This window comes from Petromyzon marinus, chromosome 44, assembly GCF_048934315.1.
Source record: "Petromyzon marinus isolate PM22_M1 ecotype Great Lakes invasive population chromosome 44, UKy_Petmar_22M1.pri1.0, whole genome shotgun sequence".
Lineage (NCBI taxonomy): Eukaryota > Metazoa > Chordata > Hyperoartia > Petromyzontiformes > Petromyzontidae > Petromyzon > Petromyzon marinus.
This window is the reverse complement of record NC_133710.1, coordinates 1,280,894-1,308,148: the sequence shown is the minus strand read 5'-3', so window position 1 is coordinate 1,308,148 and position 27,255 is coordinate 1,280,894. Positions and strand designations below refer to the sequence as shown.

Here is a 27,255-nt window from a genome sequence, read left to right as displayed (position 1 = left end):
TAACCGAGGGACTACCCAATAAGTACAGAAATACCCCGATATACGTCTCCCCCTTTAACACCGTTTCACAAGCACGCCCTTACTCTATTATTATGATCACTGCTACTAGCTTCAACCCCACGCTCACGTCGCTGACGGCATCGTCGTCCGTCCTCGTTATCCGTCGCCTCTCAGCCTAAGCCTCCACCACCACCACCACCGCCTACCCCACCTGTAAATCGCTTCGATGAACGTCGTTTCGATATTCGTCGTCGCACATTTCAGCAACGCATCTCCAACGTGAGAGCGGGGGTTTGCTGCACATTAACATATTCGTCTCTCCGCACGTCAAGTATTTATCACGAAAAAAAGATTAGGTTTTTATCCTTTCTGGCAATAAAACAGGTGTTAAGATGTTCAAACACCAAATGGAAACATTTTGCAAGGAATCAATTTCGCATTAACCATGCAAACAAACATGCTTTCCCACCTGATGACTTACGCTTGTGTTGCACCCGAAACGTCGTGATTTATTTGATTAATACCTACCTGATGGGAACGAACTTTGTAAAATACATACAGCATTAATGAATATATATTAAATTATAAAAATATAATTTTCTGATTCTGACAATCTCTAGGCCAGCAGAGAAGGCTTTGCTGGCCCTGACGGCCCTCCTCTGCTCCAAGCTCACTTTATTTCACGACCAGTAAACAAAACGACTCCGATTTCCATGTTCCCCGATCTGCGCGTTCCTCCTCTCTCTCTGTGTGAATCCCACGATGATTCCCTTCATCCCAATGAACAAGCGATGCTTGTTGGGTGAACGTTGCCATGTTTACCGGGACCAAACTTCCAATCTATAAATGGATAGAGCGTTGCTTGTGATTATTCAGTAATATTCTTGTACGAACATTGAATATCACTTTTTGTTTTCCATTTCTATTCACACACTTCGAATAATAACAGGACGGAACACGTTGGATTATCAAATGTATGATATGTTTTGATCAAACACCCTTAAAAACCTCCCAATAAAAGCGTGATGAGGCCTAGGTTTAAAATGTAAAAAAAATATATACAATAATCCCTCCACAGTTAGTGGGTGCCCAAATTGGAAAATATTTCTTTCAGATGTGTCTAGTTGCACATACACAAATTGGACTACAGAGTATTTGTGCCTGTAGTAGTTTAGCTCCTTCCCAGTAAACATTGAACGTTCGGCTAACGTCCCGACAATGCTTCCAACCACATGCCAACGTTCGTCCAACGCTGCATATTTATAGGGTTTGTGTTGTGTTCTTTGTGGGAATACATTTCAACATAACACATTTTCCGGGGGAATTTGCAGTGTTATGTAATATTTGTATTGTGTTTGGCATCGATGACCTTTGGTTGCAGAGGCTCTGCATTTGGCTCAAGCAGCTCTCTTTTCGCTATATTTCTCTCAACGGTCCGACAGCTGTATTTGTTCACATGAGGACCATCGAAACGTCGTGGGTTTTTACCTTTTTATTTTCTATCGACGTGACTTTTACCGAAAGAATCAAAGAATATTAGACAATTTGTTTCTCAGGGTTGTGTTAAAAAAACACAAAAGTACAAATGTTTGCCCCTAAATTATGTAGTGTATCGTAGTGTATAGTGTAGTGGTGTAGTATATAGTGTAGTAGCGTATAGTGTAGTGTATAGTAATGTTGTGCTGGAGTCTGTGGCCAGGGAGAGGTGGACCGCCACAACTCAACACGTCGCTGTAGTGTATCGTAGTGTATAGTGTAGTGTATAGTGTAGTGGTGTAGTATATAGTGTAGTAGTGTATAGTGTATTGGTGTAGTATATAGTGTAGTGGTGTAGTGTATAGTGTAGTGGTATAGTGTATAGTGTAGTAGTGTATTTAGTGTAGTGGTGTAGTGTGTGGTGTAGTGTATAGTGTAGTGGTGTAGTATATAGTGTAGTGTATAGTGTAGTGGTGTAGTGTATAGTGTAGTGTATAGTGTAGTGTATAGTGTAGTAGTGTAGTGTATGGTGTAGTGTATAGTGTAGTGGTATAGTGTAGTATATAGTGTAGTGTATGGTGTAGTGTATAGTGTAGTGTATAGTATAGTGTAAAGTTTAGTGGTATAGTGTAGTGTGTAGTGTATAGTAGTGTAGTGTATAGTAGTGTAGTGTATAATGTAGTGTATAATGTCGTGTATAGTGTAGTGTATAGTGTAGTGTATAATGTCGTGTATAATGTCGTGTATAGTGTAGTGTATAGTGTAGTGTATAGTGTAGTGTAGTGGTGTAGTGTATAGTGTAGAGTATAGTGTAGTGGTGTGTAGTGTAGTGTATAGTGTAGTATATAGTGTATAGTGTAGTAGATAGTGTAGTGGTGTAGTGTATAGTGTAGTGTATAGTGTAATAGTGAGAAGTGGACCGGCACAACTCAACACGCCGCTGCCCCGCGACCCTCACCAGGACGAGCGGATTGAGAAACAAAGAAAGTATTGGGAAATCAAAAAATAATATTTGTATTGACATAGGTACTGTTGATCACATCTAGATTATCATAAGACAATGATATATTCGACTTTGTTGTAATAACAAAGCATGCTATTCCTAGTTTATCACTGACCATATGCAGATTTAACACTGACCAAAGTCGGTTTAACACCAACCAGACCTGGCTTCCATCTCAGCTATCACCATAATCTCAGCTATCACCAAAATCTCAGCTATCACCATAATCTCAGCTAACACCATAATCTCAGCTATCACCATAATCTCAGCTATCACCATAATTGCAGCTATCACCATAATCTCAGATATAACCATAATCTCAGCTATCACCATAATCTCAGCTATCACCATAATCTCAGCTATCACCAAAATCTCAGCTATCACCATAATCTCAGCTATAACCGAAAGCTCACCCTGACTACATAGCAGGGACGTGTGTTTTAATTGGCACATATTTTGTAAATGCCGTACAGTATATATAAATGACCATGTGCGGTCCTTGTGTTACACATATAATGCACTGCCAGTGTAGACATGCGGCTATTTAAATGTGTGCATGTACATCGTGTTCATACAGGTGTGACATTTGTAACGTGACTGCATGCAATAACAGAATTCAAAATAACAGTGAAAGCTCTATGGTTGCACCGAGCGTTGTTCGCTATGATATCTGACGATTTGTTCCACACACCGGGAGTTTATTCAGGAAATGAATCCAGTTTTAATCCATGTACGGGGAGCTTCTGCAAGAACTGAATTCTGTTCTTGAAGAAGCTCCTAGCAAGTGGAATGAAGCATCGAATATCCCGCCGAAGAACACGCGGCACAACCGGGAAGCATTGGAGAGCTGTACAGCAAAATGGTGAAAACCTACGCAGTCAAATATTAATCCATAATAGAGGGTCTTTTGGGGGGGGGGGTTAGATCACGTAAATATATAAATGTGTCGTTATACCCGCCACCACCCGACACAGCCAACTCGTAAGGGTTGTCACGTAATCAGAACGCGCCAACTCGTCGCTAGTACAGCACTACACCGGTGTGTTGGAGAGCCAAGCCACGACATTTACAATCGAATACTGGCTTCAGTTACTTGTATCGTTACACAGCAGAACTCCACGAACCCTCGCTCCAATAATCCACGAAAGCCCTGCAACTCGCACATCGTTGGCGCTTCGCAGCCGCTCCCGCAATCCGCAGCACGCCGCGGCAGATTAAGAACATTGTGTCGAGCACAGACCCACGATCCGTGGACGTGGCCAGCCCGAATGTGGAGCTGCAGGCGCCGAGATGCAGGGGAATCGCGGAGGTCAAGTTTACGACGGTCAATCTTTTTGTTGGTTTGCGTAAGCAGACTCGCTTGTGCTGACGTGATTTGTTCAGCCGATACATTTGTTCTACTTTTTGATCTCAAGTCTAAATCATCCTTTAACATCGACATATACGGCAGATTTGCGCCGCTTGGTGGTTACAAAAACAAGCGCGACCTTGCAATCGGCGAATTTACCGTGGATTGCTGTGGCCGCTGGCCACGCGCCGCGATTCTCCTGCAAAATCCGCGATTATTTTTTTTTCCCGCAGATCAATGGAACCACGCGGCTCTTTCCTCCCATCGTCCGGGGGGGGGGAGGGTGTACCGCGTCAGCGCAATCGATCCAAAGCTTCCGCGCAAGCGCTCGACATCAACGGGGATTGGAACGGAGTTGCGCTGTTTGTCATTTTCTTTCCACAACCGACTCGTCACAGGGAGGGGCTCGGCGCTGGCGACGCCACGGTGCTTCTGAGTTTCAAGATGTTCATGGCGCAGAGGGCCTCGTTCGCACTTGGCCTGAGGTGCGCAGCGGCCGTCCAGCACTTGGTCATGGTGCGCGCAAAGTCGTTCAGAATCTGCGCGCGCACACACGCGCGCCAACAATGGAAACAATATTAAGGGCACTCACTGATTTGGCATTGCAGTTCCACGACTTATGTCAAGTGAGGCATTCGGATGACAATTCCTGTGACGGATTAAATTCGATCCTTGCGATAATTAAACAAAATACAATGCGCACTGCTGTACCTGAAAGTACCGGAGGCCACATCGTCAGATTCATCATCTGAATAAGCCATGACCTATTCACTGCTGGGTGAAGGCCTCAACATGGCCTCACGATGCGACCATCCATCTCCAGCTGCTGCACCAACATCAGGTCCATTCCCAGCCGCTGTCCCTCCATCCATTCCATCGCCTTCCTCGCTGAACGCCGTCGGATTGCGTCTTAAAGCACCCGAGAAAGGGCGCTATTTAAATGCGAAATAGAATAGATTTAACACGTAGGAGGCTTTCGCGACCAATATTCTTCATAAGAACGGTTTTTGGGTTCGATCGCGTAAGTATAAATGAGTCGTAGCCCCCCACCACCTGACACAGCCAATCAGTAAGGGATTTGTCACGTAAACAACACGCAAATTAGTTACTACTTCAGCCCACCGGTGTGTTGGAGAGTGGATCCACAACATTTACAATTTGAGTATTGTGACATTTCGCTGGTAATTACATCCAGCATCATCAGGCGATTTGCCAAAACACACCGTCAATTTTTTTATTTTTCACATATGAAACTTTACATTAAAAATATATTATAATTACTTATACAAACATTATCATAAGTATTAAATCTAGCACACCGACGATCACAGTTACTTAATTTAAATCCGAAAACATTAAATAATAAACAAAATTCGGCCCAAAATCCAATATCCTAATTTTTTTAAAATGCAAAACTCATTCCTAATTCCAAAAACGATAGATATACATTCCTACTAATGTACATTTGTTCTACCCCACCTATCCCCATGGGAATGAACATTTGTTCCAACCATTATGAAAACCTTTCGCATTCGGGTTATGGTTCGGGTTGGCTATGGTTAGTTGCCGGCCAGGTAAGGACAAAGCTAAAATTACATTGGTTCGGCCAAAGTGGTGAAGATCAAACTGGTGGGAGGAAAAAGTTAAACGGAGACCGAAAGTCGACTCATCAATTGTTTCGTAAACAAGTAAGAAGCCCGGGTCAGTTATTCTGACTTATTCTGGATTTCCCTGAAGATGCTTTGACGCAGTTTCAAGTGCAACGCAGCGTGTGTCTCTGCCACATTTCGGTTGTGACATTCGTTGTCCACCTTTGAGCTGAAACGATAACAAAACGCTTGTGCATGGCAGCAAGTTATTTTGTTTCGGCTGTTGTTGGGCAGTGGATCGTCTGACGACAATAATTTGGCCAGATCGTTGGATGGCTTAACCTTGAAATCGATTATGAATCAAAATATTGTCTGCGAAAATCTACACGATAAGTTATAAAGGTAGTCGTAAAGTGAAGGCTTTAGTTGGAAATGCAAAATAAACATCACTTTGTAATGAAAGTAACAGGGTACAAATATTGGGAAAGAGAACAAATACAGTAATACCTTGGGTTGCGTGCACAATTCGTTCCGGAAACGTGTTTGTAATCCAAAGCACTCGCATATCAAAGCACTCGTGTATCGGTTGTGTGATCACGTGACGCTCGGCAGACAAAGCGTTTACACGTGCACTGCTCGTGTTGCAAGACCCTCGCTCGTTTATCAAATTAATATTTATTTTAAAAAAATGTGCCCGTCTTGCAAAACACTCGCAGGCCGAGTTACTCGCAATCCCAAGGTTTTACCGCGTTCGCTATTGGCGGGGCAGGGACTACTCGTGAGGAGTAACGTGTCCTCTGCCGGCACCAGCTCCCGTCGCAGTGGCTGTGCGCCGATGCGGAGTCTGCGTCTCACCGGGTGTGACGGCCAGTGGGGACTCAAGGTGGGCCGCAGTCCCTTCACGTGCACCACTTCCGCCATCTCCTCCAGCGTGGGCTTCTCCGGGACGAGGTCGCCGTACGGCATCTGGTACCCGCCTGCGGGGCGGCCTGCGCCCGCCGCGCAGTCAACGCGACGGCAAAAACCTCCGCTCCCGTTTCATCGAGTGAGGCCACAGAGTCGGGTGTACGCCAAACGTCGCGTCGGTGACCCCCCACCACCCGACAAGATTGTCGCGTTTTTGCCGAGGTATCATTCATACCGTGCCAAAGTACGGTATCGGTCATGTTCTGACCATTTAAGCGCCACACTTGCGATTAAAGAAGTTAAACCAAAAACGAAACATGTTTTTTTAATTTTACCAGATGAGGCCCCACTGAGCTGTGTAACTCTTTTTTTTCAGAAGCGACCTGGCCACAAATGATAGCCCAACGAAGCGGCTCGTCACGTGGAAGCGTATAGCAGCCACATACTCTAAACGCGTGATGTTGATTCTGAATGTCGAGGGAAAAACCCGGAGGACCCGGAGCAGAAGGCACGAGGCCGCTGGGAGAGAGCGACACTGCGGACTCCAAATATACAGCAGCAGCAGGCGTCACGGCTGAGATCGAACCCACGACCTGCTGCACACCGGGCGAGGTAGTTAACATCTCGTAGCCACCGTGCCACCCTTTCATGACGTAATTTAACATCAGAGTGTGCGACGGCGTTTGAGCTAAGACGACTTTGAGCCTCATCAGGTTGTGAACTCAGAAGTCGAGTAGACTCCCCTGTGGTATGGAACTACCACGTGGCCCAACCCTAAAAATACATATGGGTCATTGTATTGGCTACGGAAACCGATGTTTCAAGTTCGAAAATGCGATGATTTTATTTTAACTGAACTCGCCTCTTATTTCTCGCCCATTCTTGTCCCCTCCCCTCGCCCCTCCACTCCTTCCCATCCCTCCCCCACCCCTTCGTCATTCTTAAGCACCCCTCCACCGCTGTTACTCATTCCTATCCTTGTAGCACGCCCCTGCCATCTAAATCACTCTATTCTGTCACTGTAAGCTATGCCGAGCGCCTTACGTTGAAAGCACTCTATAAATATAAACTAGATTAGATGTATGTACGTAGAACTTCTTTCGCACCGTACGTAACCGACCGTGCTAATCGTGCTGTATTAGTGGAGACTGATATCTGACGACAGATGCCATGCCAGACAGCAAATGTGTCCACTTCATACAAAGCGTATTCACATTCAACGATATTCACGTAGTCATTCTACGTGAATTTACCGAAAGAACCAAAGAAGATATTCACGTAGTCGTAAACGTATACCGTATGTGAATATTCACCTGGTCATTTTCGTATACCCTCCTCCACCCGACGCATCGGGATGTTTGCCCAAGTCCACGTGTGTGGGAGAATTAAACTTGGGGGTTAGGTAACCTGGAGAAACCCCCACGCGGTCGAGGGAGGTTTGCGTTGACAATTCTGCAGACGTGGCGTGTACCGCCACCTGCCGTGCAGGAGGTGGCGGTAGAGTTCATTTATTTGGTGATTTGAACATTTAACACCAAAAGAATACTCCTTGGGTCTGTCGGTAAAGTCACGTGGATAGGTTCAAATTAATAAAAATAAAATAATGTGGCGATGTTCCGACGGAAGTGGTGTGGAGTGCAAACAAAATTAACAACACCGACAAAGCTCAACGCATTTGTCAATAGCACTGTTTAAAAGAAAATAGTTGACGTTTCTGGCAATGGCCCTTCTTTATAGGACATATACAGGAAGTACTTTATACATTATTACAGCATGAAAGCATGTATACATGTTGACTCAGAGCTTTCGTGACTGCAGGAATTCATATTCTTTGGGTCTTTCGGTAAAGTCACGTAGATAGGTTAAAATTAATACAAATAAAAAAAATAAAACTAATAAAATAAACTAAAAACTACGCCGTTTCAATCATTATTATTTTAACGTAATTATTTTATTATTAATTTTAACCTATCCACGTGATTTTACCAAAAGACCCAAAGAACATGTACACGTACTCATGCACTTGCACTCACTCTGCAGATAGCCGTGCTTGCATACGGACTGGAACATTACTCAGAAGAATATCATGTGCACGCCAACGTGTACTGCAGGCCGTGTGCTCTGCGGGGCCTGCCATGCATGTTCGTGTATGTTGAACTTCTTTCGCACCGCACATAGCCAACCGTGCAAATCGGACGGTGCGACACTTTTTTTACACATGTTTACACACGTGCACCGCACGACAGCTGGCGCTGTGTGTCGGGAGTAGTGGGACATCCCTCTGGCCCGCAATGTCACGAATAACGACAATTTTAAGTTTTAAAGTTCGCAAAATCAATCCACCCGTGTGAAAATGCTTTTACAGTTCTTCTTTGATCGTATTTATAAAGCGTCTGTATCCAAGGCGCTTCACAAAGGTTACGAGCGGTGCAATGAGGGGAGCTAAAGGTGATGCGGTGAATAGGGATGTGGTATGGGGGGGGAGGGAGGTTTAGGGTGTATGGGAATTACAGTGGCTGCCTAGGGGTGGAGCGATGGATGGGGTCAGGGAGAAGAGGCTGGGGTCTTGAGGGAGGAGTGGAAAGTGGACAAGGGAGGGTGCTCGCTGCTTCACGTGGAGGGGATCTTTGTGTGTGCGTGCGTGCGTGTGCTTCTTTGCCTGCAGGCAATGCGCGCGTGTTTTGACAAACCCGGTAAGTCGATGCATATCGCGATCTCCCACAGCACCAGACCCAGGCTGTAGATGTCCCCGCGGATGTACGCCGCGATGGGCCCACCGTGCTTCAGCGCGCCGCTCAGGAGCTCGGGAGGCGCGTACCTACGAGTTCCCGACAGCTCGCTCTTTGCCGGGATGAACGCCCTCTGTTCAGAACTTCGAACGCAGTTTCACACGGATGGATTGATGTCAGAACACGCAAACGAACAACAGCAACAATTCTAGAATACGATGAGAGCAGCTTGTTAAGACAGTGACGGGGCATGCTGCTACATGTAGACTACAACCCAGCACTGCACCACGGTGGCTATGAGATGTTGACTGCCTCGCCTGGTACACAGGAGGTCGTCGGTTTGATCCCGACACTGACGCATGCTGCTGTATATTTGGAGTTTGCAGTGTCTCCCCGTGATCGCGTGGATTTTTCTTCGGGTCCTCCCTCCACATTTATAAACATTAGTTTAGAGTGTTTGTCTGCTATACATTTCCACGTGACGATGAACCACTTCGTTGAGCTATGATTTGCGACCAGGTCGCTTCTAAAAAAAGATCTGCATAGCTCGGTGGACCTTAACCTGGTGAAATAAAACACATTTTAGTTCATTGCAAAGGCAGTGGATCACCACACAAATGTAGTTGAAAGAGAGCTTCATAGCTCATCGGGTTTCTCCGGGATAAATAAATATTCTGATTCTGAAATCCCTTCCTGTGTGAGCCATCTCCCCTGGCTTGCCAGAGGGCAGCGCTGCTGCACAGCGGCACGTGGACTCCATCTGTCCGCACGTTTTGATTTTTAAACATTCACTTAATTGTCTGCACATGTCTTGATCTATGCACGTGCTTTAATGTGCAGCGTCGCGAGATGCAGTTTGCGCGAATGATGCTACAGCAGCAGCAGCAGCATACACAAACGCCTGTGACTACTAGTCTAAATGTTGCACGTCAATCAGGCAATGTATGTATGTCAAGTTGAGCTTCTTTCGCACCGTACGTGACCAACCGCGCTAATCGGAGGTGCGTGGGGTAAGGACGACAAAACTAAACGCAACAACGGCAAGCAGCAGCTCTAAATAAATCTGGTTTTCAATCGAGATTCAAAGGTGCATCGCTCCAGCTGCTTCCTGTCAACATCACATTGGTGATAGAAGCGAGAGACACGGGGAGGAGAGAGAGGAGGAGGAGGGGGCTGGGGAGAGGCGAGAGAAGTAGGTGGACGCTTAACGTTCAAATGACCTCTCGTGATACGCAGAGAGCCCAAAGTCCGCCACGCAACACTCTCCGTTGCTTTTCACCAACACGTTTTTGCTCTTCAGGTCCCGGTGAGCGACGAAAGGTTTGGGTATGTGTCCCGCGATGCTCGTGTGTAGGTGTCTCAGGCCGCTCGCCAGCGAGTGGGAGAGCACCAATGCCTGCACGCAGGAATAACACAAAATAAAATTAAAAGACGAGACACGTTAACACTTCTTCACCTCGTCTCGAAGAGGGAGAATGACTCGGACGAAGGCAGACAAACACCCCCTCTCCTGTCCACCTCCAAGCTCTGCGGTCCTCTGTATATTAAGTTCTTATCGGCCAAGTAATGATTTCGATTTAAAGCCTTCGTGACTGCAAGGATTCATCTTCTTTGGTTCTTTCGATGAAGGCCGCTTGTGTTGTGGCCGAAACGTCGTGAGAATATTAATGTGTTATTTTATTTTATCAATTTATTATTTTATTCTCTTTCTACGTGACTTTACCGAAAGAACCAAAGAAGACAAGTAATGATTGCTTATATATGTGTGCATGGGAGGAAACCGGAGCGACCAGAGAAATTCGTCGCGTGCAAGGGGGGGGGGGCATCACTGCTCTGCCGTGCAAATGGAGCAGATGGAATCCAAATATTTGTTGGGCCGACTCATTTTGTTTTCCTGGCAAGCCAGGGAATGTGGCACCCTCAATGAACCAGAGGTGGGGGGGGGGGGGGTCTCACAGACTTGATGATCCACCACTGCCCACCACAGTGCTCGATTTCACTCACGCGCCACCACCGGCCAGGCTGGGCCCTGCCATCCTCTTCACTCTTTGCCATTTGCGACTCATAACTTTGTGGATTCGAACTCTTGGGCGTGGCGTTTGTAAACGCCGGGCGTGCGACCGCGCCGTGCACACCGTGAGACTAACCGGGGGCACCTTTAGAGGTGAAAGCCCTCGGGCTGTGGCCGCGTGCACAGCGAAGCCGTCGCGGTGGCTTTTGGGACGCCGAGCGGCGACGGAGATCTACGGCGGATCGCGTTGGACGCGCTCGCTCGCTCGCTCGCCCTTGGGTGCTTCCAGGCGACTCTATGTTGGGCTGAATTTAAATTGCTTCCCATTGGTGGGGGTGGGGGGGATCATGCGGAGACCTACCGGATGTTGTTATTTGTTACGCGTTTAAAATATAAAACTACATGTTTTCGTACGATTTTAATGGATATTAAAAGCACATCTATTCATAATAAAGGTTTTTTGGGTTAAATCGCGTAAGTATAAATGTGTCGTAACCACCCACCACCCGACACAGCCAATTAGTAAGGGATTTGTCACGTAAACAAAACGCCAATTAGTTACTACTTCAGCCCACCGGTGTGTTGGAGAGTAAATGTTTGCATTGTTGTAGCTCAAACACAACTTTGACTTTATAAATCAACGCATAACTTGCCAGCCTAATGCATTACACGGCACCGACAAGATTTGATGTCACCATCATTATCATCCGCCATGGTCAATCCACTGCTGGATAAATGTCTCCTAAAGCCACGGCCATCTCTCGCGATTCTGCGACGCTAAGCTCATCTATTTCATTTTTTATTTTACAACTTAAGGCCCACCGAGCTCCACAGCTCTTCTGTCAGAAGCGACCTGGCGACCACAAAGTGACACCTCAACGAGGTGGATGATCATCACGTGGACAATTGATAGCAGCCAAATACTCGAAACGCGCAGTAGAGGTGTCGATTCTCAATGTGGGGCGAAAACACCGGAGGACACGGAGAAAAATCCACACGACCATGGGGAGAGAGACACACAAACTCCAAATATAGAGTCTGTTCTCCTATGACGCTGCGTCTATTCATCACGCGAATTGTCAATAACGCGACGAATGTGTTTGGGAACATTTTTTATAACGCGGATGTAACGCGATGGAGTGAACGGAACTACGCCGCACGAGTTGGAATCAGCGGTTGTACAGCTGCCTCGGTGGAGCGTCATCGCACGAGGCAGTGGGATGATGCTGGATGCTTCTAGATGCTGCCCACGTGCCTCAGTCTTTGTTCAGCCTGCGTACGCATCTCACCGTGTTGTCGCGGACAGTGCTCTACCCTATATGATACATTGTTTATTATTACGCCATTTTTCCATAACGCGGCGCTCTCCAGGAAGCCAACCGCCGCGTTATAGGAGAACGGACTGTACAGGCGTCAGGATCAGGATGGAACCCACGACCTCCTGCATACCAGACGAGGTCGTCAACATCTCAATAATGTGCCCAGCACCTGCACGCGAGGAGCTGATTTAAACCGCTCCATCGCCCCCACCGTTAGATGCGCTCCCGGACGCGTTCCACTCCTTGGCTACTGGACGTCTGGACACGTGCGAAAAAGAGCTTCATAGCTCATCGGATTCCTTCAGTCTGAACAAAGATTCAGATTTTTGGCTGCCACTCCACTTTTATTCTTGAGCAGCTGCCAAGAATCCTTCGACCCATCCCTGCCCAGTCGCTCTGACACTCCCTAGCAGTTTGAATTGTGTCTTTGGCCTGTACAGGTGTGCAGTGTAATTCCTAGCGTGGACATCTCGACACTTCGTTCTATGTGCATTTTTCAATTTTCATCTCTCTCCGTATTGTCGGTGAAGACCGATGCAAAGTGCAACCACGTTTTGTGTCTCGATAATTGCGTCGATGTGATGCACATCTCCTTACCTGGGGAAGTTGTACGCTCTGAGCGAGCAGAAAGTCGTACAAGGAGCCGGCTGGGTGTAGCTCCGTGATGATGTAGTGGGCTGTGAAGTCAGGCCACCCGTACGTGTCTGAACCCAGGCACGCTGGCGGTAGGTGGGGGGGTCGCGCAAATGCATATGCACAGGACGGCACACACCATGCACACGTGGGTGGTGAGTGGGCAGTGGGAGAGACGAAGGGAAACAGTCTTAAGGGAATTCGTTCGCATGATCCCAGGCAATATATATGTTCGCTTGTCGGCATGACCTGAGGTGGTGCCAATTTAGGGGTTTCCAATTTCTTAACGTCGCCAAATCAACAGGGGGAATTTTCGCGATAGCCATTTGGAGCTAGCGGGGTTATAAATACATTCGTATATCTAACACTTTTCCTTTGTACGCTAGAGGAAACTTTCCCCGACTCAAATAAATTAAGTACAACTAGTTTGTTTCATCAGAAAATATACACAATAATAGACACAAGAAACGCACACAAATATAAATACAACAAGATACACAGAAATACACGTATCTACAGACAACAATACACGCAACAATAGACAACAATAGACAACAATAGACACACCAATAGACACACCAATAGACACAACAATAGAAGCAACAATAGACACACCAATAGACACACCAATACACGCAACAATACACGCAACAATAGACAACAATAGACACAACAATAGACACAACAATAAACAACAATAGACACAATAGACACACCAATAGACACAACAATAGACACAACAATGGACAGGTCATCCTTCTTGCCGTGCTGTCATGAGCTGTCATCCATTATCGGGTTGGGAGTCTCACTGCGCATGGACGATCTGATTGTAATCCACCAACCCCAAAGTACAGACGTGCACCACGACGTCAGGGAATCCTGTGCAAGGGCTGAGTTAGTCGATTGAGTAAAATAATTGACGTAAAATTGCGATCCACTGCTCAAGTGTGGCGAGTTGATGATGTAAGAATTTCAACTTGTAATGCAAGCCGACGACGACAAATCCTCGTTTCAAAGCTCTGCAATCCTCTAAAGAAGTGTTCCTTCTTAGCCTGGGGTGCGAGATGCCCTTTCTGTGGGTGCGGGGCATGGCCAGATTTATTTTAGGTCAATCGTCGAAACACAAATTAAGCACGGGCACGTGAGCGCAACCTATGTTGTTCCATCAAACCCTCTGTATTTATTAACGTGATACAATGTTGTACGATCTAAAACCAAAGGGCTGCAGTCAAAGTTAAGAACCACCTGTTGAGGCGTTATCGGCCCGCGAATGTTTTACATGTGCCAGGAAACTGGAGCACCCAGAGGAAGCTCACGTGTGCGAGGGGGCAACACTCGATCCCACACAGATGGCGCTTTGGCTGCAGGCGAGCCAGGGTGCGGCTCCTCGAGGCGCGAGGGAAGGGAGGTTCACAACACTCACGTGGTTCACCAAGCCCTGTCACAGTGCTGGATTACAGGCGTGCAGAGGCACCGTCCGACCTCCGCTCTGATGGTCTCAGCACGCCAAAAAAAATATCACACTCTAAAAATGGTCGCGCGCTTCATTTGGCACTTAGTGGAGAATTAACATATCTAGAGCCTAGACCAATTTAGATTTTTTTTTTTAAATTAAGTTGGCGAAATTACTTTAAATTGTAATCGGCCAAATCTGTCGTGTTCAATGACTCGGAAAGCTTCTATACGTGCCACGCTCTGCGTGAAAGCGGCTGATGAAGATGCCACCTCCCGTCCAGCAGCACACACGTGGCAACAGAGGTGAGACCACTCCCACAGCACCCCCCCCCCCACCCAAACATTTGAGCGCTTTCCGATGAGTCGAACAGGCAACTGAAATAGCAGGGAGCACGAGCCTCGTCAGAAAGCAGTAGCAGCACCACCACCACGTTGTTCGTGGGTCACTCCAAAGACAAAGATCCCCAGTGTAGCCTGTAACAGACTGTAGGGGCAAGTGCTGTTAGCGAACAGCACCTATGAAGGCTGGCATGGCACACGAGGGGGTGGGTGGCCAGCACCACGCCCAGCCACCTTTGTCTCCCCAGTGGCGATGTTTACACACCGCACCAGGTACTCATTTGAGGCTGAGTCGACCTAGGGGAGGCCCAGGACCGGTTCAGATAATCGTCACTGGTGTTGGCTGTGAGCAGGAATCGAACCCGGGTCGCCAGGTTCGTAGCGCAGCGTAGCGCTAACCGCTAACCACTACACTACCTCTACACTACCTCTACACTAGCACTACACTAGCACTACAATACCCTACCACTACACTACCTCTACACTAGCACTACACTACCACTACACTACCCTACCACTACCCTACCACTACACTACCTCTACACTAGCACTACACTACCACTACACTACCACTACACTACCACTACAATACCCTACCACTACACTACCTCTACACTAGCACTGCACTACCACTACGCTACCCTACCACTACACTACCTCTGCACTACCTCTACACTACCTCTACACTAGCACTACACTACCACTACAATACCCTACCACTACACTACCTCTACACTAGCACTACACTACCACTACAATACCCTACCACTACACTACCTCTACACTAGCACTGCACTACACTACCACTACAGCTGCGCCACCGCTCCGGGTCACACCGTGCCCCCCTTCCACACGCTCCCGCACCCAGCACGTTGGGATGACTCTGCAGGTGCGTCTTGTACATGGCGAGCTCCCACCGGAAGCTCGCTTCGTCTTTGCTCAAGATCATCTTAGCGGCCACCGCCTGGTCCCTCCACATCGCCCGCGACACTTGGCCAAATCCGCCCATCGCCAGCCTGGTGCCCAGCTGCATTTCGTTCAGCAACGACTTCTGCGCCGTGCGGGAGACAGGAGGGGCAACGTTGCACACCGAGACGAACTAAGCTCGTGCGGGGTCTGTAGCATTAAAACAAATACTCATACGCACATGTTTTACTTGTGTAGTCGAGTGATTGTATGTTTTCATTTGCTATACAGCCACATAATGTGACAAATCGCTAACCTTAAACACCCAGTCGTTCATAAAAGTTGAAGGCGGTATAGTACTATAGTAATAGAGCAAGTGCAGAATCAATGAACGGGAATTGAAAGCTTGAAAGCATTTAGCGCGGGGCCCTTGAAAGTGCGGGGCCCGTAGCTGCTACTACACGTGTAGTAGCTGCTACTACACGTGTAGTAGCTGCCACTACACGTGTAGTAGCAGCTACTACTACACGTGTAGTAGCTACATTTTTGCTACTACGATAATCCGGCACTGTTTAACAGACTGTCGGGGTTAAGTGCTGTTAGCGAGAAGCACTTATGAAGGCCGGCACGGCACACGAGGGGGTGGGTGGCCAACACCACGCCCGGCCGCCTTTGTCTCCCCAGTGGCGATGCTTACTTCACACCGCACCAGGTACTCACTTGTTTACGCCTCTTACCTGCGGCGGGGTAAAACAAACCGCGGTTGACCCCACGGATAAGAGGATGAATTGGCCACGCGACTCCTCTTATCCGCAGAACAGTCGCGAGCAATTGGTAAGCTGCTTCGCTACGCGTCACCGGCGGAAATCGCGGATAACCGTGGACAATATATAAAAGTAAAAAGGCTCGCGGACGATGATAATTGTTAGAGGGACGAGAAAAGTTTGACTGCGATATCTCTCACCCTCTCGGCGTGCTTTTCCTTCGCGACAGGGAATTGCTGTTCGATGCGACCGAGCTCCTTGAACGGATGAAGCGGGGACAACAAAAGACAAGAACATCGAGACGCCAACAAAATTTCATCGGGAATTTTTTTTTTGTTTGACATCTCGCGACATTCGCTGGCGACGTCGGCCGGAGACGGCGGCGGTGCGCTTCCATCCGACGTCGTCGTTTTGTGTGGCACGATCGCTAAACAAATAACGACTGTTGTTGCTGCTGTTGTTGCTGATTTCAAGCACGTAATAGGCTTTCGCGACCAATATCCGTGATATGTTTTTGTAGGTTTTTTTGTGTGTGTGTTAGATCGCATTAATATAAATGTGTCGTTAAATCCGCCACCACCGTACAGTTAGAAAGGTTTGCTAGATTTGGTTGTCCGCCTGACGAAGCTAGTTGTAATTACTGGCGAAACGTCGTACTCAAATTGTAAATGTTGTGGATTTGCTCTCCAACACACCGGTGTGCTGAACTTGTAACGAATTGGCCATGTTCTGTTTACGCGACAAACTTTACTAGTTGGTTGTGTCGGGTGGTGGCGGGTTTTCATGACACATTTATATATTTACGCGATCTAACCCAAAAAAAAAACCTCGATTGTGAATGACATTGGTCGCGAAAGCCTTCCCCCCCTCCTCCTCCTCCTGCTACTTTGCGTTAAAGTGGTGAAATGCGTTTCTGAGCACCATGCGTCGTCCACACCACTGGACGTCGTTGCAGCTTAGTCTGGACCATTTCAGTCTGAAAAAAAACACAAATGATAAAGAAAACAAAGCGTAAAGACGCGTTGGGCTAAGCAGTATTCAAATACGGCTATTGCATTGATAATATAATAATAGGAAGGGGTAATTAACTATGATTGGGTAGGTGATACACTCACGCTAGGAGGAACCACAGACGAACAGGAAGGCAGCAGCAGCAGCCACACGGTAAACTGGCACCAACTGTTGCCAAAGCTCTGCAGTCCTCTGTATGTTAAGATGTTTTCAGCCATTTAATAAAGTGTTTACATACAAATACAACTGCCAGCAGTAGCAGAACACGCGTGCCACAAGTACACAATTGGTTTTGATAATGTTGAAGTTCTGTGCAAAACTGGCTACTACTGGCCAAGACTAATTAGAGAATCTATCGAAATTGAAAAAAATAAGAAAAATTGTGACCGTTCGGATAGCTACCGCCTTAGTGCTGCGTGGAAGCGAATCATCAAACAATACATTGTTTAAATGCATGCCTACAAAGGGCAGCTGACTTCAATGGGGATTACTGTTGGTATGGCAGGAAGGACGAGTTCTAAGGGCTCGCATAACGCGCGTGCATAATGTACGTTGACTCAAGAGCACAGAAGCTTGGTCACCACATCTACGCTTCTATATAAGGAACGAAACAAATCTGGCTGTCGCCTGATGAAGCTAGTTGTAATTACTGGCGAAACGTCGTACTCAGATTGTAAATGTTGTGGCTTGGCTCTCCAACACACCGGTGTTGCTGTACTAGTGACGAATTGGCCACGTTCTGTTTACGTGACAACCCTTACTAGTTGGCTGTGTCGGCTGGTGGCACGCCAGCAGATGCCCACGATGATGATGACCCGTACCTGCAGGACAGCGCAGCGAGCCCCATGGTGAACAGGATGATGGTGATCAAGAGGTATTTCATCGTTGATCCGTGCTCGCTGTCTGCAAAACAAGCGCGCGTCGATGGATATCACCAGTACACTCACCACTAGTACACTCACCACTAGTACACTCACCACTAGTACACTCACCACTAGTACACTCACCACTACTACACTCACCACTAGTACACTCACCACTAGTACACTCACCACTACACTCACTACTACACTCACCACTACTACACTCACCACTAGTACACTCACCACTAGTACACTCACCACTAGTACACTCACCACTAGTACACTCACTACGACACTCACCACTAGTACACTCATCACTACTACACTCACCACTAGTACACTCATAACTACACTCACCACTACTACACTTACCACTAGTACACTCACCACTACTACACTCACCACTACACTCACCACTAGTACACTCATCACTACACTCACCACTAGTACACTCACCACTACACTCACCACTACTACACTCACCACTAGTACACTCACCACTATACTCACCACTACCACACTCACCACAAGTACACTCATCACTACACTCACCACTACCACACCACAAGTACACTCACCACTACCACACTCACCACTAGTACACTCACCACTACTACACTCACCCCTAGTACACTCACCACTAGTACACTCACCACTACACCACTAGTACACTCACCACTAGTACACTCACCACTACACTCACCACTACTACACTCACCACTAGTACACTCACCACTACACTTACCACTACTACACTCACCACTAGTACACTCACCACTAGTACACTCACCACTACTACACTCACCACTAGTACACTCACCACTACACTCACCACTAGTACACTCACCACCACACTCACCACTACTACACTCACCACTACTACACTCACCACCACACTCACCACTACTATACTCACCACCACATACCCGTCAACCTGTTATCAGTTTACCCTACATTACTAAAGACCAATTAAGACACTGTTGGTCACCCCATGCCCCGTATACATCTCAACGTTCATCCTATACACTAATATACACTACACTAATATACACTACACTATACACTACACTAATATACACTACACATACACTACACTATACACTACACTACTATTCACTACATTATACACTAATATACACTACACTATACACTACACTACTACATACCTGTCAACTCCTTATCAGTGCCATACTTTATTACAGACCAATTCAGACCTTAAACATGGAATCTTTCATGTCAGTATCAAAGTATAAGAATAGGTGTCACCCTTCTTGGCAATGTATTACCAGAGCATGTATTGTTTGCATGTTCACCACAAGCACTTGATTTCTTGCAAAAGGTTTCTGTTTAGTGTTTGAACATCTTAGCACTTATTCTTTGGGTCTTTCGGTAAAGTCACGTAGATAGGTTCAAAGAAAATAACAAAATAAACATACGACGTTCTTTAGCAACCTCATGCTTTATTGCCAGGAAGGGTGAAACGTATTCTTATACAAGTCACAAATTATTGGTCACCCCGTGCCCTTCTAAAGCTTCACGTTCGTCCTACAAAGTACCATCACAAGGAGAGAAACACAAACAAATAGACTTGTGTTGTACCGGCACGTGTTGTACCCGTATGAAACAGCTTTACGCTGTATGGACCTAAAAACTCTATTTCCCTGCACAAGGTTACGGTGTAAACCGTTGACAGCTGTGCAGCAGGCAGCGGTGAAGCCCTCGCCATTGATCGCCTGCTGGGGATGCAGGCCGCGGTGCAACGGTTAACACGCTGGACCCAATCACAATCAGAATATTTATTCATGATGCAGGAATCTGATGAGCTATGGAGCCCTTCTTCACAGATGCCCGGTAGAGTAATCCACAGGTTGCCTTCAGTCTGCTGGCGCAGCAGTTGAAACACTGGGGCAAGTTGGTCATATCCACCCTCCACTGCCTCTGTGTACCACCCAGCAGCACGTATTTGGTACACCACAAGAGGCAAGTTTATTGGCGGGTGGAAATGTGCGACGGTGGGGGTAAGCTGCGGGCACTCCCGCCTCTCTCAAGATGTTCGGGCAGCGTGGAAGAGTAGACCAAAATACATTTGTAGAGCGGGCTCTCTCAGAGGGGTCTGGTGGTAATTCCCTTCTGCCAGCATGGGCGTGAGCAAGCAATCTCAGGGCTGCGCCTTTGCCTTTACTGCTCCGCACATTCGTGTGCGTGGCCAGATTCTTAGACGAGGATTTATTGCAAGAATGAAAACTAATTTCTTTAGAACTGAATTTTGATTTAAAGCTTTCGTGACTGCAGCAATTCACATTCTTAGCTCTTTCGGTGAAGTCACGTTGAAGGGAAACAATAAAATAATAAAATTTATAAATATAATTTTTGATGTTTTATATATTTTATTATTTTATTGTTTCCCTTCAACGTGACTTTACCGAAAGAGCTAAGAATATGAATATTCTTTAGAACTGATTTGTGTTTTTAGTTTGTCCTTCCCCCGCACACTCCGATTGGCGCGGTTGGCTACGGACGGTGAGCAAAAGGAGTTTTAACGGAGGGGACAGTGCACTGTGAAGATTCAACGTTGGAGGTTGCAAAAACTCACCTGGGTTCAGCCATTTATTGCAATAATCTTTAGCAGAGCAGCAGAAGAACGATTTAGTCTGACAGAACAAAAAACGTAAAAATATTCACTGTCAATCTTGAAAAACATAAAAATATTCCCTGTCAGAAAAACTACAAAATATTCACTGTCAATCAGAAAAAACTAAAAAATATTCACTGTCAATCAGAAAAAAAAATATTCACTGTCAATCAGAAAAACTAAAAAATATTCACTGTCAATAAGAAAAAACACAAAAATATTCACTGTCAATCAGAAAAACTAAAAAATATTCACTGTCAATCAGAAAAACTAAAAAAATATTCACTGTCAATAAGAAAAAGCACAAAAATATTCACTGTCAATCAGAAAAAAACACAAAAATATTCACTGTCAATCAGAAAAACTAAAAAATATTCACTGTCAATCAGAAAAAACACAAAAATATTCACTGTCAATCAGAAAAACTAAAAAGTTAACTGTCAATCAGAAAAACTAAAAAGTTGACTTGTCAATCAGACACATTTCGACACCGCCCCTTACTGACAGGGCTAATGCCCATTTCGGAATCCGAATATGTATTGATGCTGCAGCAGGAGGAATCCGATGAGCTATGAAGCTCTTTGTCCACGGATGCCCAGTAGGGGCACGGAGCCAGGACGCCACTTGGCATGCTGTGTTCACCCCACGTGGCGCCGAGTTGCAGCTGCCAACGGGGGTGCCCCTAGGCTTGACAGCAGCCAGGGCGGTTGAGATGGGATGCAAAGCTTCTTCGAATAGCTGAGGAGGAACCTAACTAAGCACCTTATATAGGCAACTCGTTATCCTCTTTGATTATAATCAGTAATCGCCGCAGATAAGCGATAGTTTCCACAGAGCCCCGAGCCAAATGCTCTCTACCTCCACACACACGAGCAATAACATTGTTTGCCTGCTGTGAATCACGCGTGAAAGAAATATCGTTGCTACAAATTCTACTTTTACGTTTGTCCTGGCGTGCGGTGTCTCGCTCAAGTTCATGGCCTGTCAATGTCGTCCTATTGTGAGGCACGTGACCTGCACATTGGCAAATAAATTGCACGAATTTCCCTTTGCGTGGCCTCAGACGTCGTCTTCCTGGAATAAGGATGGCACGCACGCACGAAAAGAAGTTCAACGCTGCGTGTGTACACGCACTAAAGAACGTGCGTGTACACACTACGCTGCGTGTGTACACGCACTAAAGAACGTACGTGTACACACACTAAAGAACGTACGTGTACACACGACGCTGCGTGTGTACACTAAAGAACGTACGTGTACACACGACGCTGCGTGTGTACACGCACTAAAGAACGTACGTGTACACACACTAAAGAACGTATGTGTACACACTACGCTGCGTGTGTACACGCACTAAAGAACGTACGTGTACACACTACGCTGCGTGTACACACTACGCTGCGAGTGTACACGCAGCGTTGTGCCGAACTTCATCCGCACCACGCGCACGTAGCCGGCGGTGCGGATCGGAGGTCGCTTGGGGGGAAGGAGAACGGCACTGAAACACTAAAAGCAGTCACGCTACAAAAGCCGCACCTCCTCCTGCAGAAGGTCCGTTACCCAAAACGTCGCCTATTACACCGTATATATGCAATCTGCTCTTAAGGCCACGCGCGCGGTGCTGTCGTCGAGTCGTGCGTAGAAGTCATTTGAGCCGTTCTTACCGAACAGCGAATTTCCATGTCCATTGTGCATCCGTACTCTGTGTCCAACGTGCCACCGGTCCTTATCTCGGACGCGTAGCAGCTGTTGTTGGTGCTGCAATCGCGATGGGAACAAAGTGAGTGGGTGGGTGGGTGGGGAGGAGTGACGGCCAAAGGTTAAAGGCGCAGCCCTGCAACTGCTCACGAACGCCACTGCGGGTCCAAGGGCCCCGCCTCCAGTCGACGCAGCTCTTGGACAATCACGAGGGTCCTGCCAAGTTTATTTCGCGTTGTGTTGCTATCCCAGTTGAGTGCATTTGCAATGTCATCTTTCAGCATTGGTATGTTTGGCCAATACCAATGACATGGTATGTCTATATTTCTGCATGTTAATGTAAGCTATGCAATTAAATCGTAGAACCCCAGAGGAAACCCACACGTAACAGGGGGGAGAACCTACAATGTTCACACGGAAATGCGCCCCTAGTTGGGATTCGAACCGGGGATTTTCTTGCTGTGAGACGCCAGTGGGGACCACCGCGCCTCCCTCTCGCCCTGACGCGTCGAGCCAAAAACGCAGCGAGCGAAGCCGTCCGTTCTGATTCCACTCAGCAGCAGCAGCAGCACCCGTCGTGTTTTTATTGAGCCAAATATAAAACTAGAGTTTCTCTCTCGTAACCAGCGGTGCAGCGGCGCTCCAGTGGGTCCAGTCGACACATTCTCAAGTTCACCGTCCGCCAATTCACAAAAATGCGCGCGTGCAAATTTCCACGCGCTCGAGAGGAGCCCCCGGGCCCGAGCGCACCGACACGTGTTGTATCGGCACGTGTAGTACCGGCACGTATTGTACCGGCACGTGTTGTACCGGCACGTATAGTACCGGCACGTGTTGTACCGGCACGTGTTGTACCGGCACGTGTAGTACCGACACGTGTTGTACCGGCACGTGTTGTACCGACACGTGTTGTGCACGTGTTGTTCCGGCACGTGATGTACCGGCACGTGTTGTACCGGCACGTGTTGTACCGGCACGTGTAGTACCGGCACGTGTTACGCCGGCACGTGATGTACCGGCACGTGTTGTACCGGCACGTGTAGTACCGGCACGTGTTGTACCGGCACGTGTTGTACCGACACGTGTAGTACCGGCACGTGCTGTACCGACACGTGTTGTACCGACACGTGTTGTACCGGCACGTGTTGTACCGGCACGTGATGTACCGACACGTGTTGTACCGACACGTGATGTACCGGCACGTGTTGTACCGGCACGTGTAGTACCGGCACGTGTTGTACCGACACGTGTTGTACCGACACGTGTAGTACCGGCACATGTTGTACCGGCACGTGTTGTACCGGCACGTGTAGAACCGGCACGTGCTGTACCGGCACGTGTTGTACCGGCACGTGATGTACCGACACGTGATGTACCGGCACGTGTTGTTGACGCAGCCGCCGACATTGCAGTTGCACGTCCGTTCGATTTGTCTGAGTCCGCCGACGAGGGACAAAGTCAGCTGGATGACGACGAGGCTGAAACATCTCCCGACGGACTGGTGGAGATAAAGGCAGAGGACACGGGGGGGGTAGTGGGTGGGTAGTGGGTGGGGGTGTGGGGGGGGTAGTGGGTGGGGGGTTGTGGGTGGGTCGTGGGTGGGGGTGTGGGGGGGGGTAGTGGGGGGGGGTAGTGGGTGGGTAGTGGGTGGGGATGTGGGGGTAGTGGGGGGGTAGTGAGTGGGTGGGGGGTAGTAGGTGGGTCGTGGGTGGGGGGTTGTGAGTGGGGGCGGGGGTAGTGGGTGGGTAGTGGGTTGGGGGGGGGTAGTGGATGTTTAGTGGGTGGGTGGGTAGTGGGCGGGGGTAGTGGGTGGTCGTGGGTGGGTCGTGGGTGGGGGGTAGTGGGTGGGTAGTGGGTGGGTGGGGGGGTAGTGGATGGGTAGTGGGTGGGTCGTGGGTGGGGGGAAGTAGTGGGTGGGGAGAGAGAGGACGCTCCTGTTGGTGATGTTCGAGATGCTGGTGAGCTGTGGTCAACAAGTTGAAATCAAACCGGTGGCCACATCGGCGATTCACTTGTCCTCTGTCGGTCCGCTCGTCTCGGGAGGCCGCCGTCAAACTGCCGGGCATCTCTGAACGGGAGCCTCATCGCTCACCGCATTCCTGCTGCGTAAATATTCCGACTGGGACATCAGAGCCAATGTGACCGACTGGTGTCACAGGCAGCGGCGATGCAGAGACGGACAACTGCAGTCCGGCCAGGTTTGCTCAAACAAATATCGATGGGTGACGCAAGACGAGGGGAGGAGAGGAGCCGCTGACTGCGACTTCGCTGTACGATGCACAGAGGCCGTGAGGTTTTTTTCTATTCGAAACGTTTTGTGGGGTTTTCCCAGCCTGCACTTTTAGTTTCTGTTACGACGATGGAGTTGTTTTGATTTATCTCTCTCTCTCTCTCTCACACACCTTTTACAGATTATATTGAAACCTGTTGGTGTAGCTGCGTGGTGGAGGGCACGAGGGATGAGGTTTTGCAGCCGTCAATTTGGAATAATACGTCGTGGAGAGCTTGGGCATGAATCCACGTGCGTGCTGAGCGTGGAGGATGGCGACATTAGAGGTTCCATGATTCTCCGTTCTTATGCAAAGGGACTTTGTGGCCACCCCGTACGCATGCATGAAGTGTTGACTTCTTTCGCACCGTACGTGGCCCAACCGTGCTAACCGGAGGTGTACAGGGGCGGCGTGGGGGCCATGCCCGGAAATTAGGCCTTGGGACAAACAGAAGGGACCCAGTGACACGCAGAGAAAATCCTAAGAGGACATTGACTTGGACGTTAAATTGTCGGGCGTCAAGGGAGGTGAGCGGGCCGGGCCAGGGCAGCGTGACGAGAGGCGAGGGTTGTCGAGAGCAACGCCGGAGTGGCAGCACAACGCGCGAGAAGGAATCGCCCCGAGTGAGCGTCCACGGTGGAGATGGAGCGATGGGCTCGGCTGATACGCAGGGAGCTAGACCAGGGGTCGACAACCTGCGCCTCTTTGACGACCGCTTCTCCGCGACGTTGTTGATTAAGGACCGCCACCGTCTCACATTGCTGCTCTTGAAATATTGATTTTCATTTTCGTACCGAATTCGCAAAACAATGACTTGTGAGACGCGGGCGATGCCTTGGGGAGGTTCTCCAGCCTGCAGTGGATAGATCATGGCCGATGACGATGATGACCACACCAACACGCGATCAGAAGGAGACACAGGCGGTCAGCTCAGACACAAAGACAGAGGCGGTCAGCTCAGACACAAAGACAGAGGCGGTCAGCTCGTGAGAAACTCACCGCGGGAGCGCGAGCGGCGGCGATCTTCGCCCCGTGAATGACGCCACGAGGAGAGGGCATCGCCACGATGCTCCTCCAAGTGTCAAATGCGGTGTCGCCTTGCTCGCGTCACGTGCGCGTGTGTTGAACTTCTATCGCACCGTACGAGGGCCAACTCGCGGCGAAACAGAGGCGCTCGGGGGGTGTGGGAAGGGGGTGGGAAGACGATGACTGCGACGCTGAAGAAGCTGAACCGTGCGGCCGTGTAGCTGGGTACGAAGTGGCCTGGAATTGCTGCTGCTGCAGGTGGTGGTGGTGTGGGCGTTGAGACAGATAAGGTTGCAAGTGAAGGGGAGGCAGTGTTGTGCATTCTTGACCGGGCAACACGGGGTCCGGGCAACATTTTTGTTCGGAGTAAGTTGGAGGAGTAACACTCTTTGTTTTTTTTCGGTAAGTCACGTAGGTAAATTTAAAATAAATTAAAATGAAAGAAAACAGTTAAGTCACGACGTTTCGGAGGCAACACAAGCTTCCGTCTTCAGGTGGAACAGTCACAGCAAGATCACTGCATCAAGGCCGCTTGGTGGAAGCTTGTGTTGCCTCCGAAACGTCGTGATTTAATTGTTTTATTTTATTTTACCTGCATGGCTTTACCGAAAAAAACAAAGAGTATGAATCCTTGCAGTCACGAACGCTTCAAATCTAGAATTGGAGGAGTAAGTTGAAAGCTACACCGGGTTGCTTCGACCTATACGCATAGACACTACTACTATTATTATTATAGAGATCAGTGTCCACGTATTTCATCATTCGTAGCCCTATGTCAATCCGCTGATGGATGGAGGGATCCCATTTATTATAATTATAACAAGGCCAGCGCACCGAGCCTGGCACTGCCCCCAAAGTTGCATCAACAACAATAACGATATTCTTATTCTTGGTTCTTTCGGTAAAGTCACGTTGAAGGGAAACAATAAAATAATAAAATATATATGAAACAATAAAATTCTCACGACGTTTCGACTGCAACGCAGTCATCATCAGGTGTGAAAACCAACGGCAAGAACATTTGAAAGAAGTGGCGGTTTGTATTTATTTATTTTTAAACGTTAGCACCACGGAGAGCGATTTGACAGTTTGTTTAGAAGGACGAGTCCATCTATGTTCAGAAAAGAGGAGGGGGGAGACGAAATTTTTTATAATGTATGCTGTCTAAAAGCCACCGTAAGCGTGAACAATCAATTAAGACCCGAAATGGTTTATCAAATCCTGCCAATGATTGCTAAGCCAGAATCCATTTTCTCGGTTGAAATTGTCTCTGCGTT

At 48.0% G+C, this 27,255-nt stretch overlaps 1 protein-coding gene and 1 long non-coding RNA gene across 6 annotated transcripts in view; one reads left to right on the top strand and one right to left on the bottom strand.

The window, feature by feature from the left end:
* The window catches only part of LOC116951839 (uncharacterized), a 43,182-nt gene extending 34,053 nt beyond the window's left edge, over window positions 1–9,129 (top strand). For both annotated transcript variants that reach the window (XR_004404353.2, XR_012946842.1), the window contains exons 3-4: window positions 4,061–6,934; window positions 9,047–9,129. This is a non-coding gene — a long non-coding RNA (uncharacterized LOC116951839). The remainder of the gene's footprint in view (window positions 1–4,060; window positions 6,935–9,046) is intronic.
* LOC142930872 (bone morphogenetic protein receptor type-1B-like) lies at window positions 1,478–26,252 on the bottom strand. 4 transcript variants are annotated; one of them, XM_076073907.1, is made up of 13 exons: window positions 24,672–24,767; window positions 24,059–24,180; window positions 22,649–22,742; window positions 20,946–21,003; window positions 18,311–18,392; window positions 17,400–17,454; window positions 16,679–16,735; window positions 15,673–15,859; window positions 12,979–13,100; window positions 10,272–10,447; window positions 9,013–9,194; window positions 6,272–6,405; window positions 1,478–4,366 (listed from the first exon to the last, which is right to left on the bottom strand). In XM_076073907.1, exons 1-13 carry the CDS (start codon window positions 24,765–24,767, stop codon window positions 4,220–4,222), a joined length of 1,512 nt encoding a protein of 503 aa, XP_075930022.1. In that variant the 3' UTR covers window positions 1,478–4,219. The 4 variants fall into 4 exon arrangements, with proteins under 4 accessions (XP_075930022.1, XP_075930024.1, XP_075930023.1 ...); XM_076073909.1 differs by lacking the exons at window positions 1,478–4,366; window positions 24,672–24,767 and adding exons at window positions 25,747–25,805; window positions 25,952–26,252 and having other exon boundaries at window positions 6,092–6,405; XM_076073908.1 differs by lacking the exons at window positions 1,478–4,366; window positions 24,672–24,767 and adding an exon at window positions 25,952–26,252 and having other exon boundaries at window positions 6,092–6,405.
* Between the last annotated feature and the right edge of the window lie 1,003 nt (window positions 26,253–27,255).